General features: G+C 37.5%; 1 protein-coding gene across 4 annotated transcripts in view; it reads right to left on the bottom strand.

Annotated features, from left to right (window-relative positions):
* cntn5 (contactin 5) overlaps positions 1-17,425 on the bottom strand; it is a 119,456-nt gene that overhangs the window by 18,274 nt on the left and 83,757 nt on the right. For all 4 annotated transcript variants that reach the window (XM_026191357.1, XM_026191358.1, XM_026191359.1 and 1 more), the window contains 5 exons: positions 15,781-15,883; positions 9,375-9,556; positions 5,843-5,979; positions 5,551-5,680; positions 2,942-3,086 (listed from right to left, as the gene is read on the bottom strand). In XM_026191357.1, the coding sequence (XP_026047142.1) occupies positions 2,942-3,086; positions 5,551-5,680; positions 5,843-5,979; positions 9,375-9,556; positions 15,781-15,883 (697 nt within the window). The remainder of the gene's footprint in view (positions 1-2,941; positions 3,087-5,550; positions 5,681-5,842; positions 5,980-9,374; positions 9,557-15,780; positions 15,884-17,425) is intronic.

Here is a 17,425-nt window from a genome sequence, read left to right as displayed (position 1 = left end):
GACATAAGATAGCTGTGGCTGTAACTATATACAAAAAGCCTGAGAGCAGGTGTGTGAGCAGATGGCTATAGAGCAGGATTCATGTTAAAGTATGGCATTGTGACCATGTTGTGATCATGTCACGCTGCTCTCTAGGGCAAACCAATTCCTTTGTGATGTTTATGTTATGTCTAATTTTAAACGGGGAGGTGGTTAATACTTTGAAATTATTGTTAGTTTTGTTTTTTCAAATTCTTGCCTTTGAGGCAAGATATATAAAAGTGTATGAACTCGCACCAATTGGCAACTGAGGTGCATCCACGTACTTTTTCTTTTTAATTAGAAAATTTATTTCACTCGTCAAAAATAACAAGGGGGTGTGAGGTTTTCCGGTCTTTTGCCGTAATTTAATTCACATTATTTGGCATTCACATTTACAACACTGAGCACTTTCATCATGGGCAAGGTGATTAAAATTGGCAAGGGGATCTTCACGAGGGCGTGACTAAAAAATCTTGCCACACATACACAATTCTGTGGCAATCTGCAGCCAGGAGACATTTTTCAAATTAGCGTAAAAAAATTTACATCTGACAAGGACACTGAGGCAGAAAGGACAAGATAGGGAACGCTGGGTAAACAGAATATGAGATGTAAACATAAGAAGATCACAGCTAAACTATAGGATTTGAAAACTTCATCTAAAGAAAGATCTCTGAAGTGAAATAAAACAGATTGCAACAATATACTAATTCACATATGAAATTAGTAACCTATTTAAATTATTTGTGGAAAACATTTTGCAATAATAAAAAAATGGTGAAATTATGCTCTTCCTGATTGGCTCTCAAACAAAGTGTTTGTAGATTTCAAATGAGTCTGCCATGTGCTTTCAAACTAATAGGATTAATACTTTCTATTTAAGAGACAAAAGCCCTGAACATTAGTGGAAATCCATGTTAATTACAAACCTTCATTAAGTCAGCACAGCTGTCAATGCCAGATAAACGTGACGCTCGATTCCTCCCGGTCTTTCATGAATAGGACGTCTCTACACCCATAAACTCTTTACTATTGGAAATGGCAGAAAATCCTTACAGGAGTCACTCTGACCAAGACCTGCAAACGCATATCTCCTCGTCTCTATTTTGGATTTTTCAGATAGAAATCGTCCTCTCACAAGATTGATCTCCATTTGAACAGCACCTCCCACAAACACACAATTACCTGCTTAACCTACTATAGCGACCTTAAGTTGCAATGCATAAGATGTCAAATTGTAATTAGATCTGAGTCTGCGATTATCAAAACGCTGAATATGTTAAGAGAAAATCTATACGTAAATGTGAAACACTGATTGTAGAGCTTATAAAGAAAAAAAACAACACCTCACAAATCTAAAGATCGCACTTTATAGTGAATTATATATTACTAGGAGGGGAGAGATTAGCAATTTCAGACAGTTTATTTGAAGTTAGATATTAAACAAGATTAAGGTTGTGTTGTGATATGAAAAACATCTGCAAAGGTTTGACAAAAACCTTAGCGCCATTAATCACGACCCATCCATCAGTTGCAAGAAAAATGTCAAAAAGAACCCTATGAAGACTATTTTAAATTTAATCGAAAATGAAATAAATAGCACAAACTTCCACTAACCTCTGAAACGGTCCTGATAAACTAATCCCTGAATATTCTTCCACCTGTTAGAGAAAGGAAGATTTGTCCCTGCCTGTTTGAAGGAGCCACATACTGAGGATCTGATTATCAACTGGCTGTCCTTGCTGTGAGGCTGTTCAACAGACTGCTGAATCTTGGCCGATAAACAAAGGTTCCATTCTCTCACTCAAAACTTGAGATGCTCAGCCATGACTGATAATTTCAGCGGCATCGCTCAGTTTGATTGATAGACCCGCGCCTTGCTCAGCCCCCTCTAGGTGCAATGGAGAGATGTTTCTCATAAAAGATGATGCATCAAACTGCATGTGAATTCCAAATGCAATTGTGTGGTCTAAATTGTCAGCATCCTTGAGAAGGAGGTGGGGTTGAGTATGAGTCTCCAGAGCTTTGCCAGTACCTAAGGTGTTTTATTTTAACAGTGACACTTTATTTCAGTTACAGTAATGAAACTGTGATGTGTTACAACAAGACATGTAGACAATTCCTCAAGGGCCTGAGCTCCAATGATAACAGTGGAATTTATGCCATAAAACTAGGATGAATAACAATATAAAGATATCGAGGGAGACAAACTTTTCATGACTTCATACATATTTTACAGAGCAATTAACTTTCTCTCATAATATTTTATTCTCTAAACTGTACAGATGAACTAAAAATCAGATTCTATTACAAAAAAGAGCTGCGGCACTGTAAATCTACGACTATTCAAAGAAAATGTATGCTGCCTCTCCCAGTGATAAAAGTGGAAATGAATCCTTTGTCAAGTCTAAAAGATTTCTTTCCAAACACTGAAACAATTCTAACAACATATTATTATACAGGATGCTCTACTTAAGATAGATTATGTGTTTTACATGTTTATCTTAGTTTTTACACAAATACTTGTACATAATCTTAGGCTTGTGGTGATATACTGTTTAAAAGCAAAAATCATAATTAAGAGTAGAAATCTACCCTACTAATAGACACGCCTGTAACATTGAGCCCCTGTACACAGTGCACACGACATGTATCTACAGTGGTTTTTGAAAACAACCATATCACACCATACACCGTGTTGAACATATGTCACATTTCTAAGTTTAACATGATGACACACACATTACACACTCAAATATCCTAAGCAGAGCTATTAGCTCTGAGGTTCTTGCAAGTTGCATGTAAAGGGACAAATGCACAAAAACAATTTAAAAACTCCATGCATTCTAATAAACAAGATCAAAATAAGATATCCAGTATGTTAAAAGTTACTTTCATTTGAGAGTGGTCATGTTTGTACCTTTTATTTGGTATTATCCTCCGGTCTCCTCTCTTCCATGTTATCCGTGGTTTGGGTGATGCCTTTGGTTTGCAATCTAATGACACATCTTTTCCAAGTGTGGCTATGACCCGTATGGGATTGGGGAGAAAAACGGGTGCTGATGCTGTGTAAGACAAACGACAAATATTTCTTTAATAAAGATTCACTACTTTAAGTGCTTATTTTAAGGGACATTTGATCGTGGATGTAGCTTTAAAACAATCTATGAATCAAATGACTTCTAACAAAATGCAGTATTACCATCTTCTACCAGAATGTAAGCCCCCACTTACAGCAAAATTCCACAAGCTAGCTGAATAATCTGTTCAGTGGAAATTTGGATTCTTGTTTTATTTTATTTCATCTGAAACTGTTTTCAAATTCACCTGCTTACTTAAGAAATAAAACTAAATAAACAAAACAAAACAAAAAAAACCCCATATACCTGATGCTTATTGCTGTTTTAATTACTGTGCGATTGCTGAAACTTAAAAAAGTTAAAAGCATAATGCAGTTCTGACTTTTCAGCTGTGGTATTTCAAAGTAATTATTTTAAAAATGCTAGAGGGTTCAGGCTGGCACATCATGACTCAGAACACTGTGTTAATCGAAATTTACTGCAAATAACTACAATTTTCATAACAAGTATTACAAGGAGAGCTTTTATGCATACATGTATTCTTTTATTTACTGTGAAATGAGCCACTTTGGCTATGTATTATAATCACACACACATACATATATATATATGAAATTTCAATTAATATAAGTGCCTTGCAAAAACAAATGAAGCAATAATTTTGTAAGAAAAAGGCTTCAGGCATTAACGTTGTGGCGCTAGCATATAGCTTAGTTACAAATCAAGGCCATCTACAGGCTACAGGGCTTAGTCAACTGTGATTATTCAAATTCTGAATGATGCTTCATAGGTGACATTATACACAATGACAATTCAATCCCATCTGTAGCTACAGGCTGACCCCCTCTCTCCTTGTGACACTTGTGTCTTTGAGCCTCAGTAGCTGTCTGAGTGGCAGAGGTCCCTCTAGACACGAAAGTAGCAGAAAACAGAGCAGTTGCTGTGCGTATTTGTTTTAATCAAAATAAGAGCAGGCCTACAGCTGCTGGTGGCAGTACCCGTATTACTTCACCCGCCACGCTCCCATAAGAGCTGGATCGAGGACAAGATCACAGACGTGAGGGCAGCCGCTGCCCCCACATAGCCTCTAGTGATCGCTCATCTGCAGGCTGTTATTAGTCATGTAATCTGTCCTGATAGTGTTTGCTTGTGGACATCTCCACAGAGCACAGGTCACCAGGAAGATGTGCCTGGGGGTTATACTTATGAAAACATTCGTCAACAGTCTCTAAATATCACAAGTGTGACTCTGTCTCCAAGGAGGGCAAAAAGCACCTCCTCGTCAGCACAGATAAAACTTTTTAGAAAAACAGCACTTTTGGTTCTTGCAGGCAAGCCTTTGAATTTAAATCAACTGAGCAGTGATTGTTTTACACTGGTTTTATACTAATCTTTTAAATATTGGGCAAAAAAAAAAAAAAAACATATCCACTTGCAGTAAGATTTTCAAAAGGCCACAGACTTGCCTTCAAAAAAGGGCAAGCCATACAGACAGTAAATCAAACTGTCCCTCAGGGAAACATGAAAGGGGAATGGGTGTCACAGATGTGTCCCAGTATAGAAAATGACAGGGAGAAAATACTGCATCAAGACAGAACAGTGGACAGCTATTCAGTATGACTGTTATGTTTTTTACCCAGGAGCCTCAAGAAAGAACACAGCTTCTTTGGCCTTTAATATCATTAAAGTGCTTCTGATGGAGGTTTTGTTATGTACAAAAAACCAAACCAGCAACAAGAAAAAGATACATATACTCTGATACTCTGTTAGAAATGATGAGAAAACTTCACCATCAATATATAGACCATGTAGGCCGATATATTAATGGTTATAAGTGATTATTAAGTGATAATAGTAATGACTGACTAATAAATGGCCGATGAAAGTCATGTCCGGATCGAAGATTTGTTTTCCTAAGTAATGGGAGAAGTAATGTAGTCTGGGCTTTGATGACAAACGATAGAGCGAAGATAAGATTCTAATGGAGTCATTAAACTCCATCAAAGAAACCATTGATGTCTTCCTCTTAGTGTTTGCTCCCATTAGTATAAATCTATACCTACAAGTCATTGGTTTTTGTTCTCAGAATAAGGTAGAATTATTCAGGACTCTCCTAAGCTTAATGCTTGCAGACACCTCACTGAATATAACTATAAGAGGCGTTCTTTTATTCATGCCACCCACCGCCTGGGTTAAATCAGGGACCATTGATTGGCAATCAGCACATCTCACAGTTCAGTGTTCTCCGCTTGCATTTCAGCAACCCGTCCTTACCTATCATGTAGTACCTTATTCAACTGTCAATACTGAATGTCTGCAATTTATTCTTTGCAGACATTCAATAAAACAATATGCAGAAAGGGAAAGTAACATAATTAAAGTAATTCACACCAACCCTTTCTGTTTTTGATACATTCTTTTGCTCAACTTAAATCCATTTAGCTGATACCTAAAATCTGGAGTTCAGCATTAGAGTAGATGGCCGCATATTTGTTTTCTGCAACACACTGGTACATTCCCGAGTCCGCCTGCTGCACTTTGTGAATGGTCAGTTCCCCATTCACTATTTCAAGTCGACCCTGGAACAAAAAAAAAAAAAGAAAAAGAATAAAGGAATATCCCTCCTGGATGCGGAGATAATTTGCAGGATTGTACTGCATATAGTCGATGTGAAGATTCACAAGGATGATTCAGATGTTCCATAGAGCAAAAGAAAGGGTACTGTGAAGTAAAATGGGTACCTGCGATGTCAAGGGCAAACCATTACGAAGCCAGCGATAGGTGGGCCGGGGCCTCCCAATGGCCTTGCACTCCCATTGGAGCTTCTCTCCACTATCCATCTGAGTATCATTAATCATTCTGACCCACTGCGGGAGGGCTTGAAGATAGAAAAAAAGATTACGAATAAGTAATGTATCCTTGAAGTGCACACCAGGTACAAGAACGTGCATGCATGAATACATCGTCAACGTACAACGTAAAAGGCTGAATTTTGTATTAGAGTTGAATAAAATCAGTCACTGATTAAAAATAAACTATTACGATTACTAATTTATAAATTAAGTTTCAAATCAGATGTGCCATGTATTTGATGTTTGTGTACATGTTGCTTTTATTAATCTCAGTAATATTTTATGTTTTAATTAGTTAATTTGAGCATTTTAATCTTTAAAACCATCAAGTCTTTTGTTTTTGCATTCTCTTTCATGTACACTAATGTTTTTTATTTGTTGTTTATCACTTAACACAAAAGTCCTCAAATCTGGGCACTCCTTAATGTTTTTTGGTAACATGAAACAGAATAGCATGAAAAAGCAAAAGAGAAGTTTTGATTCATGTACTGCACAACAGATCTATAGCTTATTTTGGGGACAAGAAGTAAGTGTATTAAACCTTTATATTAATTAGTACTACAGACCATGCAAATTGTTTTTGCATGTATTTTGCAAGAAAAAAAATTTCAAGCCCAGCTTTTTATTGGGGCTCCGATGTGTAGAAAGGCACTCTCGTGGGGATCACTTTCATGTTTTTGTGTTATTGTCAAGCTAACATGCTCAAAACTGTAGGGAGGTGATAGTAACTGAAGGAAATCAAGAACTAAAACTTATGTCAAGAGACAGGAGCACTTTTGCACTGAATCAAATCAAATCCCAAGTGAGTAAGCACTGAAGCAATTTTGCTTGTTTGTTCGCTACACTTATTTGTATCATGTATGTCAAAATCTTCTATCTTTCCTTCCACTTCACTGCTGGTCCAAGGCCAAGGCAAACTATGCAATAAGCAACTGCCCTTCCTGGGGACTCACCATCAGACTTTTCTCTTTTTCTCCACAGCCTACTTTCTTATGTTCCCAAGGCTCCATCCACATTTCCTGTTCAACTCCACATACTGCAGAAAATCTCTCTCACAACTCAAGATCTTAACACTGTATAGGCTGTAGGTTTTTCTTTTTATCTTCTAGTCTCTTTCAATCTTGCACCTCTGATCTGTGGTTGTGACTTTTTTAAATTCTTGTACATTTACAAGATTATAAAATATACAAGAACCTTTTACTGGGGCAGGAACATTCTGTCAGTCTTGTGCGGGAAAGAAAATGCTAATCAGCGAGTCACAAATCCAGAGTATTTCTAGTTTATTTTAATCCCTTTTAGCTTGAATGTCTTTCACTCTCAAACAAGACCTTATAGGCAAACATCAATATATATATATATTAGGGGTGCAACGCTGGGGTCTATCACACCAGGCAAGACCCCAGGTGCAGGCTGTGTAAAGATGCCCCAGAGACAATCCAGCACATAACAGCAGGGTGCAAGATGCTAGCAGGCAAGGCATACATGGAACGCCATAACCAAGTGGCCGGCATAGTGTACAGGAACATCTGTGCCGAGTATAACCTGGAAGTCCCGAGGTCAAAATGGGAGATGCCCCCAAGGGTGGTGGAGAATGACCGAGCTAAGATTCTGTGGGACTTCCAGATACAGACGGACAAAATGGTGGTGGCTAACCAACCGGACATAGTGGTGGTAGACAAACAGAAGAAGACGGCCGTAGTGATCGATGTAGCGGTTCCGAATGACAGCAATATCAGGAAGAAGGAACACGAGAAGCTGGAGAAATACCAAGGGCTCAGAGAAGAGCTCGAGAGGATGTGGAGGGTGAAGGTAACGGTGGTCCCCGTGGTAATCGGAGCACTAGGTGCGGTGACTCCCAAGCTAGGCGAGTGGCTCCAGCAGATCCCGGGAATAACATCGGAGATCTCTGTCCAGAAGAGCGCAGTCCTGGGAACAGCTAAGATACTGCGCAGGACCCTCAAGCTCCCAGGCCTCTGGTAGAGGACCCGAGCTTGAAGGATAAACCGCCCGCAGGGGCGTGCTGGGTGTTTTATATATATATATATACATATATATATATATGTGTGTGTGTGTGTGTGTGTGTGTGTAAGTCTAACCAAAAAGTTGTAATGCTTCTTGTGACAACTTTTTGATGATGTTTTTGGCTTTAGAACTCACTTTAAATATATTTTACTTAGCTTAGCCAAAGCTTATACATATATTTCTGGCATGTTTTTGTTTAAGAAATTAAATCCTCCAAATAATGTCCATATTAGCGTATACTATGACACACCTTCCCAACTTAAATGGTGCACATTTCACTGTGGTTTATTTCTTGTGCAGTGTGCAGACAGTGTGACACCCGCATTATTGAGCTGTTTCTCTCACAATAACATGCCAAGCACGTTCTATTCTTTCCATATGGCACCTTCAGTAGAATACTTTTTTTGTGTGGTTTGATTGAATGATTATGGTCAGAAAGGTCTCCCTCACAATAAAAGTGCAAACTACCAGCTAACCTGTGTAAATTACATTTAGTGTGAGGCTGCTACAAATTAGGCTCACTATTCTCCTTGTGATGTCAAGAGAATGGAGGTTGCCAAGAAGAACAGGGCCTTGAAAACGTGTCCTACCAAGGTTGAAGCAGTCCATTATCTTGGGCCTAGCACATGGCACAAATACTGAGGAACTGGGAGTCATGCAGCCTCAAAGATAAGTTTATGATCACAGAAGGCGACAAACCAGGCAGAAATTCATTATTAGAAAACTAAAAACTGTTCTTAGGTGAAATTCACCCCAAAATGAATAATCATACACAAATACAAAACAGATAATGAAAATTCTTGATTAAATTTTGCAGTTCTTCAGTATTTTTTAGATGAGATGTATCATCAATAAATAAATAATAATTGTTAATAATATAAACAATACAGAAAAAAAATCAAATTATGCACCTGGGAGCAAACACAGAAGTCTATTAAGCATCAAATGAACAGGGATGTAGTTTAGAAGAAGACACACTTATTAAGTTCTCTCTCAGCTCAAACAAATCAACACATTCCTTGCTGTGATGAATCCTTGCTCTTGGATTATCTTGGGTAGATCAATACATAATTATAGCACGGGCTGTTCAGCAAATTCCTAAGGAACAGTCTTCAATTTGAAAACACTAAGTGGCAAAGATTACTTTATGAAAAATGAGTAAGAAATTCAGAAGGACCAAAATAGCAGAGCTGCTGGTTAGACTGTCATTCCTGGAATGAATGAACACTTGTTCTAATACAAGCACATTCTTAGATAATGCATAATAATGGAGTGTGTGTGTGTGTGTGTGTGTGTGTGTGGTAGTGGTGGGGTGTTTGCCAACACCACATAATCAAAATGTGCCATTTTTTTCCCTAAACCAGTGAAGACAAAAACATGTAAAAATACTTAGACTCACTGTAGACCTGCAGATGTCCCTTGAAAGCAGTGCTTCCTCTTGGATTCTCAGCTTTGCATTCATAAGTTCCCGAGTCCTCTAGTTGAATATTGGGAATCTCTAGCACAGCCTGAGATTTACGGAGTCTTGCTTTCTTGGGGATGTTGCCATTTATCTTCCTCCACGTGATGGTTGGCACTGGGCTGCGAGAAGAAGAAAGTAGCATGGCACACCACAGCATGTAATACAGTAGCATAAATAATACTGAACTACAGTATAAAGTGTACAAGCAGAATTACATACAGTACGATCATGATTCAATTCAGAAATAATCATTTAAAGAAATTCAAACTCAGGGCTTCCTTAAGAAAAGGGACTAGAATAACATGTACCATATACTCACAGATAAATGATCTTGTAATGACACTTTCAAATGCTCCAAGAAATTTAGGACTTGTCTTTAATAAATTTTAAATATATGCAGCCTGTGAAAGCTTTAAAAGATATTTAAACCTTTTGCATCTTCAACTCTCCATCACTGATATCCCTCTTTAATGATCATTGACTTTTGAATGATGAAAACAAGTGGTTTAAAAGTTTGAAGTAAGAATCTTTATGGTGCTTTTGCATTGAACTTTTTTTGACTCATAAAAATGTATACAAATACAAACTTTATGTAAAGAGCTTTAGCAGGGGGACCTTGCAGACACTGCAAGACTAAAATCCATCACAACGCAGTTTGTGTTACCTCTGCTGTTCTTGGTGGGTATCGTCCCAACTGTCTTCTGAAACTCCTGCCATATTTTTTGGGCTGATTCACCACGTGATCATCAACACTCCATGAGGCAAGATTTTGTATGAAGCTCTGGATCAAGGGTGATTTATGACCATGTTATATTTCTTCCACTTCTAAATAATTGCAGCAACATTAATCACCTTCTTGCAGGCCATTCCAGCTAGGGCTGTGCGATATGACCAAAATCTCATATCCCGATATAAGAATTCTATCGTCCCGATAACGATATAAATCACAAAAATGTAAAATTTTCTGTAAATTCTGTGAATCTCGGGCAGCTCGTCTTGCGGGAAGTGTTTTCAGCTGCGCGTCATGTACCTGGAGTCGAGTGTTTTAACCGATGCATGAAACGATACATTTTTAGACATAAGTTGTAAAGGCCGCCGTTTCCTTTGTGAGTATTTATTACACGGCGTGCTGCGGGGAAAAGCCTGTCCTAACGTCTGCGTGTAAGGTTTATTTTTTAGCACCTGGCGGCTCTTTTTTAATTCTCATCCGTAAATAATCTGCTCTTTCACGTGATTCCGTTTATTTTGAAAAGTCTCAACAGGATCTTGAGCTTTATTGCGAAAGGTTTATGTGGAACATAAACAAGCGGACACGCGATGTATGGCGTTATTTTGGTGCCACTATTCTGAGCACACGTAAAAAAAATTTGCAGGTGCAAGTGTTGCATTTTGAGGAGAAATTTATTTTGAGCAAAGAAAAGCTAAATTTGAGTGAACAAACTTCATTGCTGCGTGCAAAAAATGTATTTCAGTGTTTGAAATAGCTTTTCTTCACTCAAAATAAATTTCTCCTCAAAATGCAACACTTGCACCTGCAAATTTCTTTTGCGTGTGCTCAGAATAGTGGCATAAAAATAACGCCATAGTAATGCTGTTACCGTTGTTGTTGCTAACCACAACGCATAAAAACAGGCGCTTGTCCGTCTGTAGTGTGGTTATATTAAATATAAGAGAAAGAGAGAACTTTAAGAAATTAATATAGCCACTACAGTGACCATCAAAACGATGAAAAAATATTGCCGTAAACAGTTTATTTTGCGACACCACGAAACGATAGATGTTTTTATATCGTCATCCGATATATATCGTTATATCGAACAGCCCTAATTCCAGCCTTCTGCAGGTCTACAGTTTCTGTCCTTTGACAGCTCCTTTGGCGGTGAAGAGGTTGGTGAGGTGAGGTTGAGAGGTTGGAAAGGCAAAAATTGATTCTGTGGACAGATGTGCTTCATACACACTGAGATTAGGAGTATTTATAATTGACTGAATGATTCCAATCTGTGGAAGCCAGAATTCTGGCTGGTTTGTGGCAGATCAAATACTTTTTCATGTTACATGTTTTTTCCTGTATTTTTGGTTCATATCATGTCTCTCTGTAACTACCATAAAAATTAGAGACTGCTCATTTTATTTATTTTATTGATGAACAAACTCACTCATTTAATTGAGCGTGTTTCTAAATACAGCAGGGGATTGAATAATTAGTTCCATCACTATGCCGTATAATTTCTATCAAGATCTTGAGGTAAAAGACAACTTTGGCTGTCATCTTTCATTTGCACATAAGTCATGAAAACCCATGATAGTAATTTAATGTTCTGCTCTGCATATCAAACAATGACCCTTTGACCACCCACGATAGATGTGTCTCACTTGTTACAGTAAATATATATATATAATAGATATAACAGATACCAGACATTCGAGGAAAAGGGACATTATTCAAATGAGGTTATTACAAGATCAGGGTTTTTTCTTTTTAAATAATTGATATTCCAGCAACCATTATCAACGCCTGTTTATTCATGTATTCCCCTAAAGATCCCTTTGATAGATTACTTGCACATGCAGAGAGTGAATGTCATCCTATGTATAAGCACAGTATCAGTAGTGACTATATGACTAGATTTGACAGTTTTGTGAAAGATAGAAAAGTGACACCATACAAAGCTCCACTGAACCCATCAATCATTTAGTCAAGACAGAAATGTTACTCCCTTGAGCTGCAATGGACTCAAATTAGGATTCATATCACGTTTTATTAAACAAATGTTTCTTTTTCATTTTGGACAGAACCTCCGTGTGATGTTCGTGACTTGTGAATAGGAATAGTTTATAGTTTCCAGAAAGAACATGTTAGAATTACCAAAACCCCAGATTTCTGAACATGAGTATACTCTTATCTTTACTAGAAAGAGTCACAAAGACTTAATCAGTATTCATGAATATGCCATTGAGTTGCTGTGATGCACTTCATTGTATGTTATTGATGGACAATTTTCTGGAGACCTTTGCTCCAACTAAACTGTTGACAAGTCAGATAACAAAGGAAATCTGTAGGGACTATGAGAGGTTGGACGATGGGGGTAAAACTTCCTGAGTCCATGGAAGGATTTTGCTTTGGAGACTGAATAATAAGCACTGGGCCTGCACATGTTTGCTGGACTGGAAGGGAACAGGTTCATTCATTGTATGAAGTCTTCCTGTCAGCATCTTCCTGAAGCTGCAGACAGGTAGACAGTAGACTCTGAAACCCTGGTGATTGTGGTCTGTTTCATCAAACTCTAAAAGTAAGCATTTCATACCCTAACATTTTGAATGAGTCACACACTGGAGTTTATGTGAGGTGTTATGGTTTTCAATTGAAAAATGTACCTAAAGGCAAGCTCTGCAGATTACATATTAATTAGCAATCCACACAATTGATGCGCCCTCATCTGGACTTGTTCCATAATAAAGGTGCAAAATTAAATCTAATACCAAAATATAATAAAGAACTTGATTCCTAGATAATGCCTCACTATTTAGCTAATTTGCTAACTCTCAATTTCTTCTTTAAAAAAAAAAATATTTCCAAACCATTTTAAAAGAAGTATCCAAACGAAAGACAAAGGTGTTTTTATTAACGTTTGTATCAGAGCACAAACATTAACAACAGCACAGAGAGTATAAAATGTGCTGTGTTAAGAGGTACAGTTTCATGCTGACTAAGTGGTCAGCTTTAACTGCAGGGCTTCAAGAGCTTGATTCCCTCTGGGATCACTGAAACTAAAAAGTATATCTACTACTCTAAAGCAATTTGGATGAAACCTTCTAACACATGCTACATATTATATTTTAAGTGGAAATGAGTGGGTTGAATGTGTAACCCATCGAATGTACAAGGCTTTTTGAACTACAATGAACTTCATAGTCTAGTAACCCTTGAAATAAAAGCAGCTAACAGAATTGCACTTTCCAGAGTTACTTATAGATGATCCTGTGAAGGCAGGATTTCAACTTGAGGGTGCGTGGTTCTGGCATTTATAATTATCAATCCATCTAATGTACAATTATCCAAAGTTAGGTCACAGTAATAACAGGCTGAGCATTGTTTTTACATGTTCTTCTCTCTAGCAACATTTTCTAGTACCTCCCGGGGGATCCTTGGGTGTTCTAGAGCTAGATGAGATGTATAATCTGTCAGTGGGTTCTGGGTTTATCCTGGGATCTCTTCCCAGCTGGGTGTGCCTGGAACACCTCCAGAGGAAAGCACCCAGGAGGCAACCTAACTACCTAACCTACTGAACTACCTAACTCTCCTTTTGACACGGAGGCTTTAATCCAAGCTCCTTCTGGATGTCTGAGCTTTTCACCATATCTCTAAAGTTCAGCACAGCCATCCTACGGAGGAATCTTATCTGGCTGTTTGTTTTTCTGAACTTATTTTTACGGCCATTACACAGATTTTGTGATCAAAGGTAAGGGTTGAAACAAAGATGGACTGGTAAACTGAAAGCCTTGCCTTTCGTCTCAACTCTCTCCTCAGCACAACAGTCCTATTGCTATTGCTGCACTAATCTGCCAGCCCACCTTCCCATCACTCATGACTATGATCCAAAGGCCTCCCTCAGTCCACAGCGTTCTCTAAGAGAACCTCAAAAAGGCCTCAGACTTTTCAGGGAGGCAACATTAAAATCAGCACATCATTGATAAAAACTTCCAAAAGGCCAAATATTTATGAGTGGAGCTTGAAACCAAAAATGTCTTTTTAATTAGTTAGATTTTTACTTTATCTAAATTTCTGCTTTTAAAAATACCTTTGAAATTATTTTTCAAAGGTTCTTTCAAAGTCACTGGACTCTGGAATTACTGTATAACTGTAATATGTATTTTGCTTATTATTTCTAGTCAAAGCTGTAATTTACCTTTTTTATGGATGAAGGAACTCAGGAACCACAGTGATTACTAATTCTACATGGTGCAGTTAAACAAAAATCTTGATTAATTCCTACAGACATCACTAAAATAGCTCATGATGTGAACATAGTTCAAAATTCCTTCAAGTTAAGAGCAGTATTCATATTGTTTTTGTTTTCATTGTCTCCTTCAGACAATCACATCAAGGAGCTTTGGCATTCACACAAAGAGCTTTTCTGCCCTGTACTAGATAGCAGTGCCATCATACATATTGATCAACAGGAGTACAAAACCCATTTTAACTTCATTTTCAGTGCTATATAAAGACTGGCATTTCTTAATGGGGTGCATTGATAAATCATTCATCTCTGCGTAAAAGGGTAAGTCACTGGGATCACTGTCTGACTGAAAGCTATCATGCACAAATTACTTCATTGAGGGAGGCACAGGGCAAGAATTCAAGCTGTTTGGCTGTTCAGTGGGTTTCCCATCAAGCAGACTGTTCAGAAACTCCTGCTTTGCTTGATAGAAAAAGCCAAGGGGAGTGAGATTATAATACAGTGTCTATATATTTAGGGAATGACCACCATAATGTGGATAATTAAATTAAATCAAAGTAAACAATTATGAGGCCCTTAGTCATCCGCAGATTAGAGACTGTTTGCACTTAAGATAGGAATGAATAATTTATACTGCATAAATACTAAATAAAGAGCAAAGATGATAAATTATTACCAGAATTATTTTGTGTCATAAAAAAAACACCACTGCAATCTTGCAATCTTGCTGATTAGACTGATTTTACCAATAAAGTTCCGCTTTTCGTCATCTAGCCTACCTGTGTTTAGAGATAAAGTCTTTCCCAATTTCAGAACTTTGACAAAGAAAATAAATATTCCAAAAGGCAATATTGAAGCCAGTAGCACTAACTTTAGTAACTGTGGAGAGTGGTTTGGATTTAGTCTCTGTGGAATAAAGAGTGTTCCCTCCTGGCAGACAACTATTACCAATTTCCCTTTTTTTTCCTTCCAAACACATAACCTTGGCTTTCTACATTCATAACGGACCCTGAAAGCACCCAGGAAACACAGCTACATTAGGGCTCTCAATTATAAGAACACATGGGTCCCTAGGGCTGAATTCCCCATTCAGTCCCCCCCCCACCATGCACTAACATGCCATCTAACAGCCAAGCTACGATGCAGCACTTCTCTACACTCACTTAACATACTGCCTGAAGACAAGATATGCCTGCTTCCCATTCAGGTAATGGAATAATGTAATTTAAGGAAGAAAGAAAAAAAAAAACACAGGCAGGATTATCTAAAGGATCTCTCAGCAACAGAGCAGCGATAGGCTGTACTTTACTGTTCCTGGTGATTAATATGATAGTGCTGTAATAAACAACTACCAATATTTGCGCAATATGTCCTTGTTTACTTACTTTCCTAGAGCGAAGCACTCCAGTCTGACAGTGACTCCTTTGGCAACCAGAACAGATGTAGGGAAATGCACTTCAATTTTGGGCTCATATTCACCCATGACACCTGAAAAGGGTTAAGAAAGAGAAATTGTACTCATTAGAAGCAGGTATTGCAATAGCTGGTTGGTCTCCAGTTTGCTATTATTCCTTTGCGTCTTGCAGTGTGGACACAAAAACAGACTGCAGTGATTTAACAATTTGATGTTATGGCGATTTGTTCAACTTTGTTGCCCATATACAGACAAACAAAGAAATAAAAATAATTTAGGCACCCATTTCCTCTTTCACCTGCAATTTTTTCAAAATAAGAGTAACAACTGAAGGATAAAATTATATGCTATAAATGTATTCTTCCTAGAGATTTGTGTTGGTTAAACCTCTTAAAATGAACAGTATGTTAAATCAAAGCAGTGTTTAGGTGTGGAATGCACATTGTGCACACCATCTGGAAAATCATTTTAACCATGAACCTTAAGTTTATACAGTGTTATTTTAATAAGACTATTTAATTGACAGAGCTGTAAAGCACACAACTTAATAATTATATTTTGAATCCCTACAAAAACAGTGGGTTAAAGCATGAGCAAGATTAGCTAGGGTTAGCACTTTGGTAGATTGCAATTTAATTTGTCTTAATATGTCGCAGATACTTGGAAGATGTGGGAATGTAAGGAAAAGTCTGTAGGTGACATATTAGCTTTATACGAAAACACAAACAGCACATTAAGATGACGTACAAACAAAAAACAAACATTCTCCAGCAGAAGAGACAAAATGACTCCTACTATTGTCCTCAAGAATTAGTAATCCGCTCAACAATTCACAAACACATTGTGAAGGACACAAGTGATAACATGTTATCAGTCTTGCTAAGTGCCACTATGACTAACACCTCTGTTCTAAGCCATCGCCAGAGGACGTTTCCTTTGTTTATTCATCTGTATGTTAAGCCGGCTATTTATTTTCATTTACTAGGATGATGTGTCAGAGATGGTAATAAACAAAAAAGAAAAAAAGTGTAACAAAGAAAAACATCATCATTTAAAGGGATTTACTGTTATCTGTCTTATTAAATGGGTGTTTGCAATACGAATATTATCTGAATGTTTTACTTTTCTCAAAGGAAAATATGTGTTATATTTAAATCCTTTATTTATCCAGGTAAAAGTCTCACTGAGATTAAAATCTCTTTTTCAAGAGCCAAGGCCAGGATAGAAGCAGCATTTGTAACAAATACAAATATAAATGAGCAAATATAACTGACACACAACAAGCAACGAGCAAGCAAATACAGCATCCAGTTCACATGCAATAATATGAGAACAAACGCATCCTCAGGAGCATTCACACTGACCAAGAGAACCATTTTTTGATCCTTAAAAAATGATATAAAACCCCTCAAAGAAAATCTATTCTGCCAATTTCAGGTTCTTCTGTAAATGATTCCAGGAAAAAAAGGGGGGTGACATACTTTAAAGCTCTTTCTCCAAACTGTGTTCTGACTCTGGCAACGATTTGCAAAATATTGTGCCAGTGAAGGCAATACTGACTACTTTTTACACAGAGATTAACAGTGTATACATATATAAACAACCAACAGGAAAGT

This window comes from Astatotilapia calliptera, chromosome 14, assembly GCF_900246225.1.
Source record: "Astatotilapia calliptera chromosome 14, fAstCal1.2, whole genome shotgun sequence".
Classification (NCBI taxonomy): domain Eukaryota; kingdom Metazoa; phylum Chordata; class Actinopteri; order Cichliformes; family Cichlidae; genus Astatotilapia; species Astatotilapia calliptera.
Note: the sequence above shows the minus strand (reverse complement) of the source record. Positions and strands in the feature narration are given on the sequence as shown.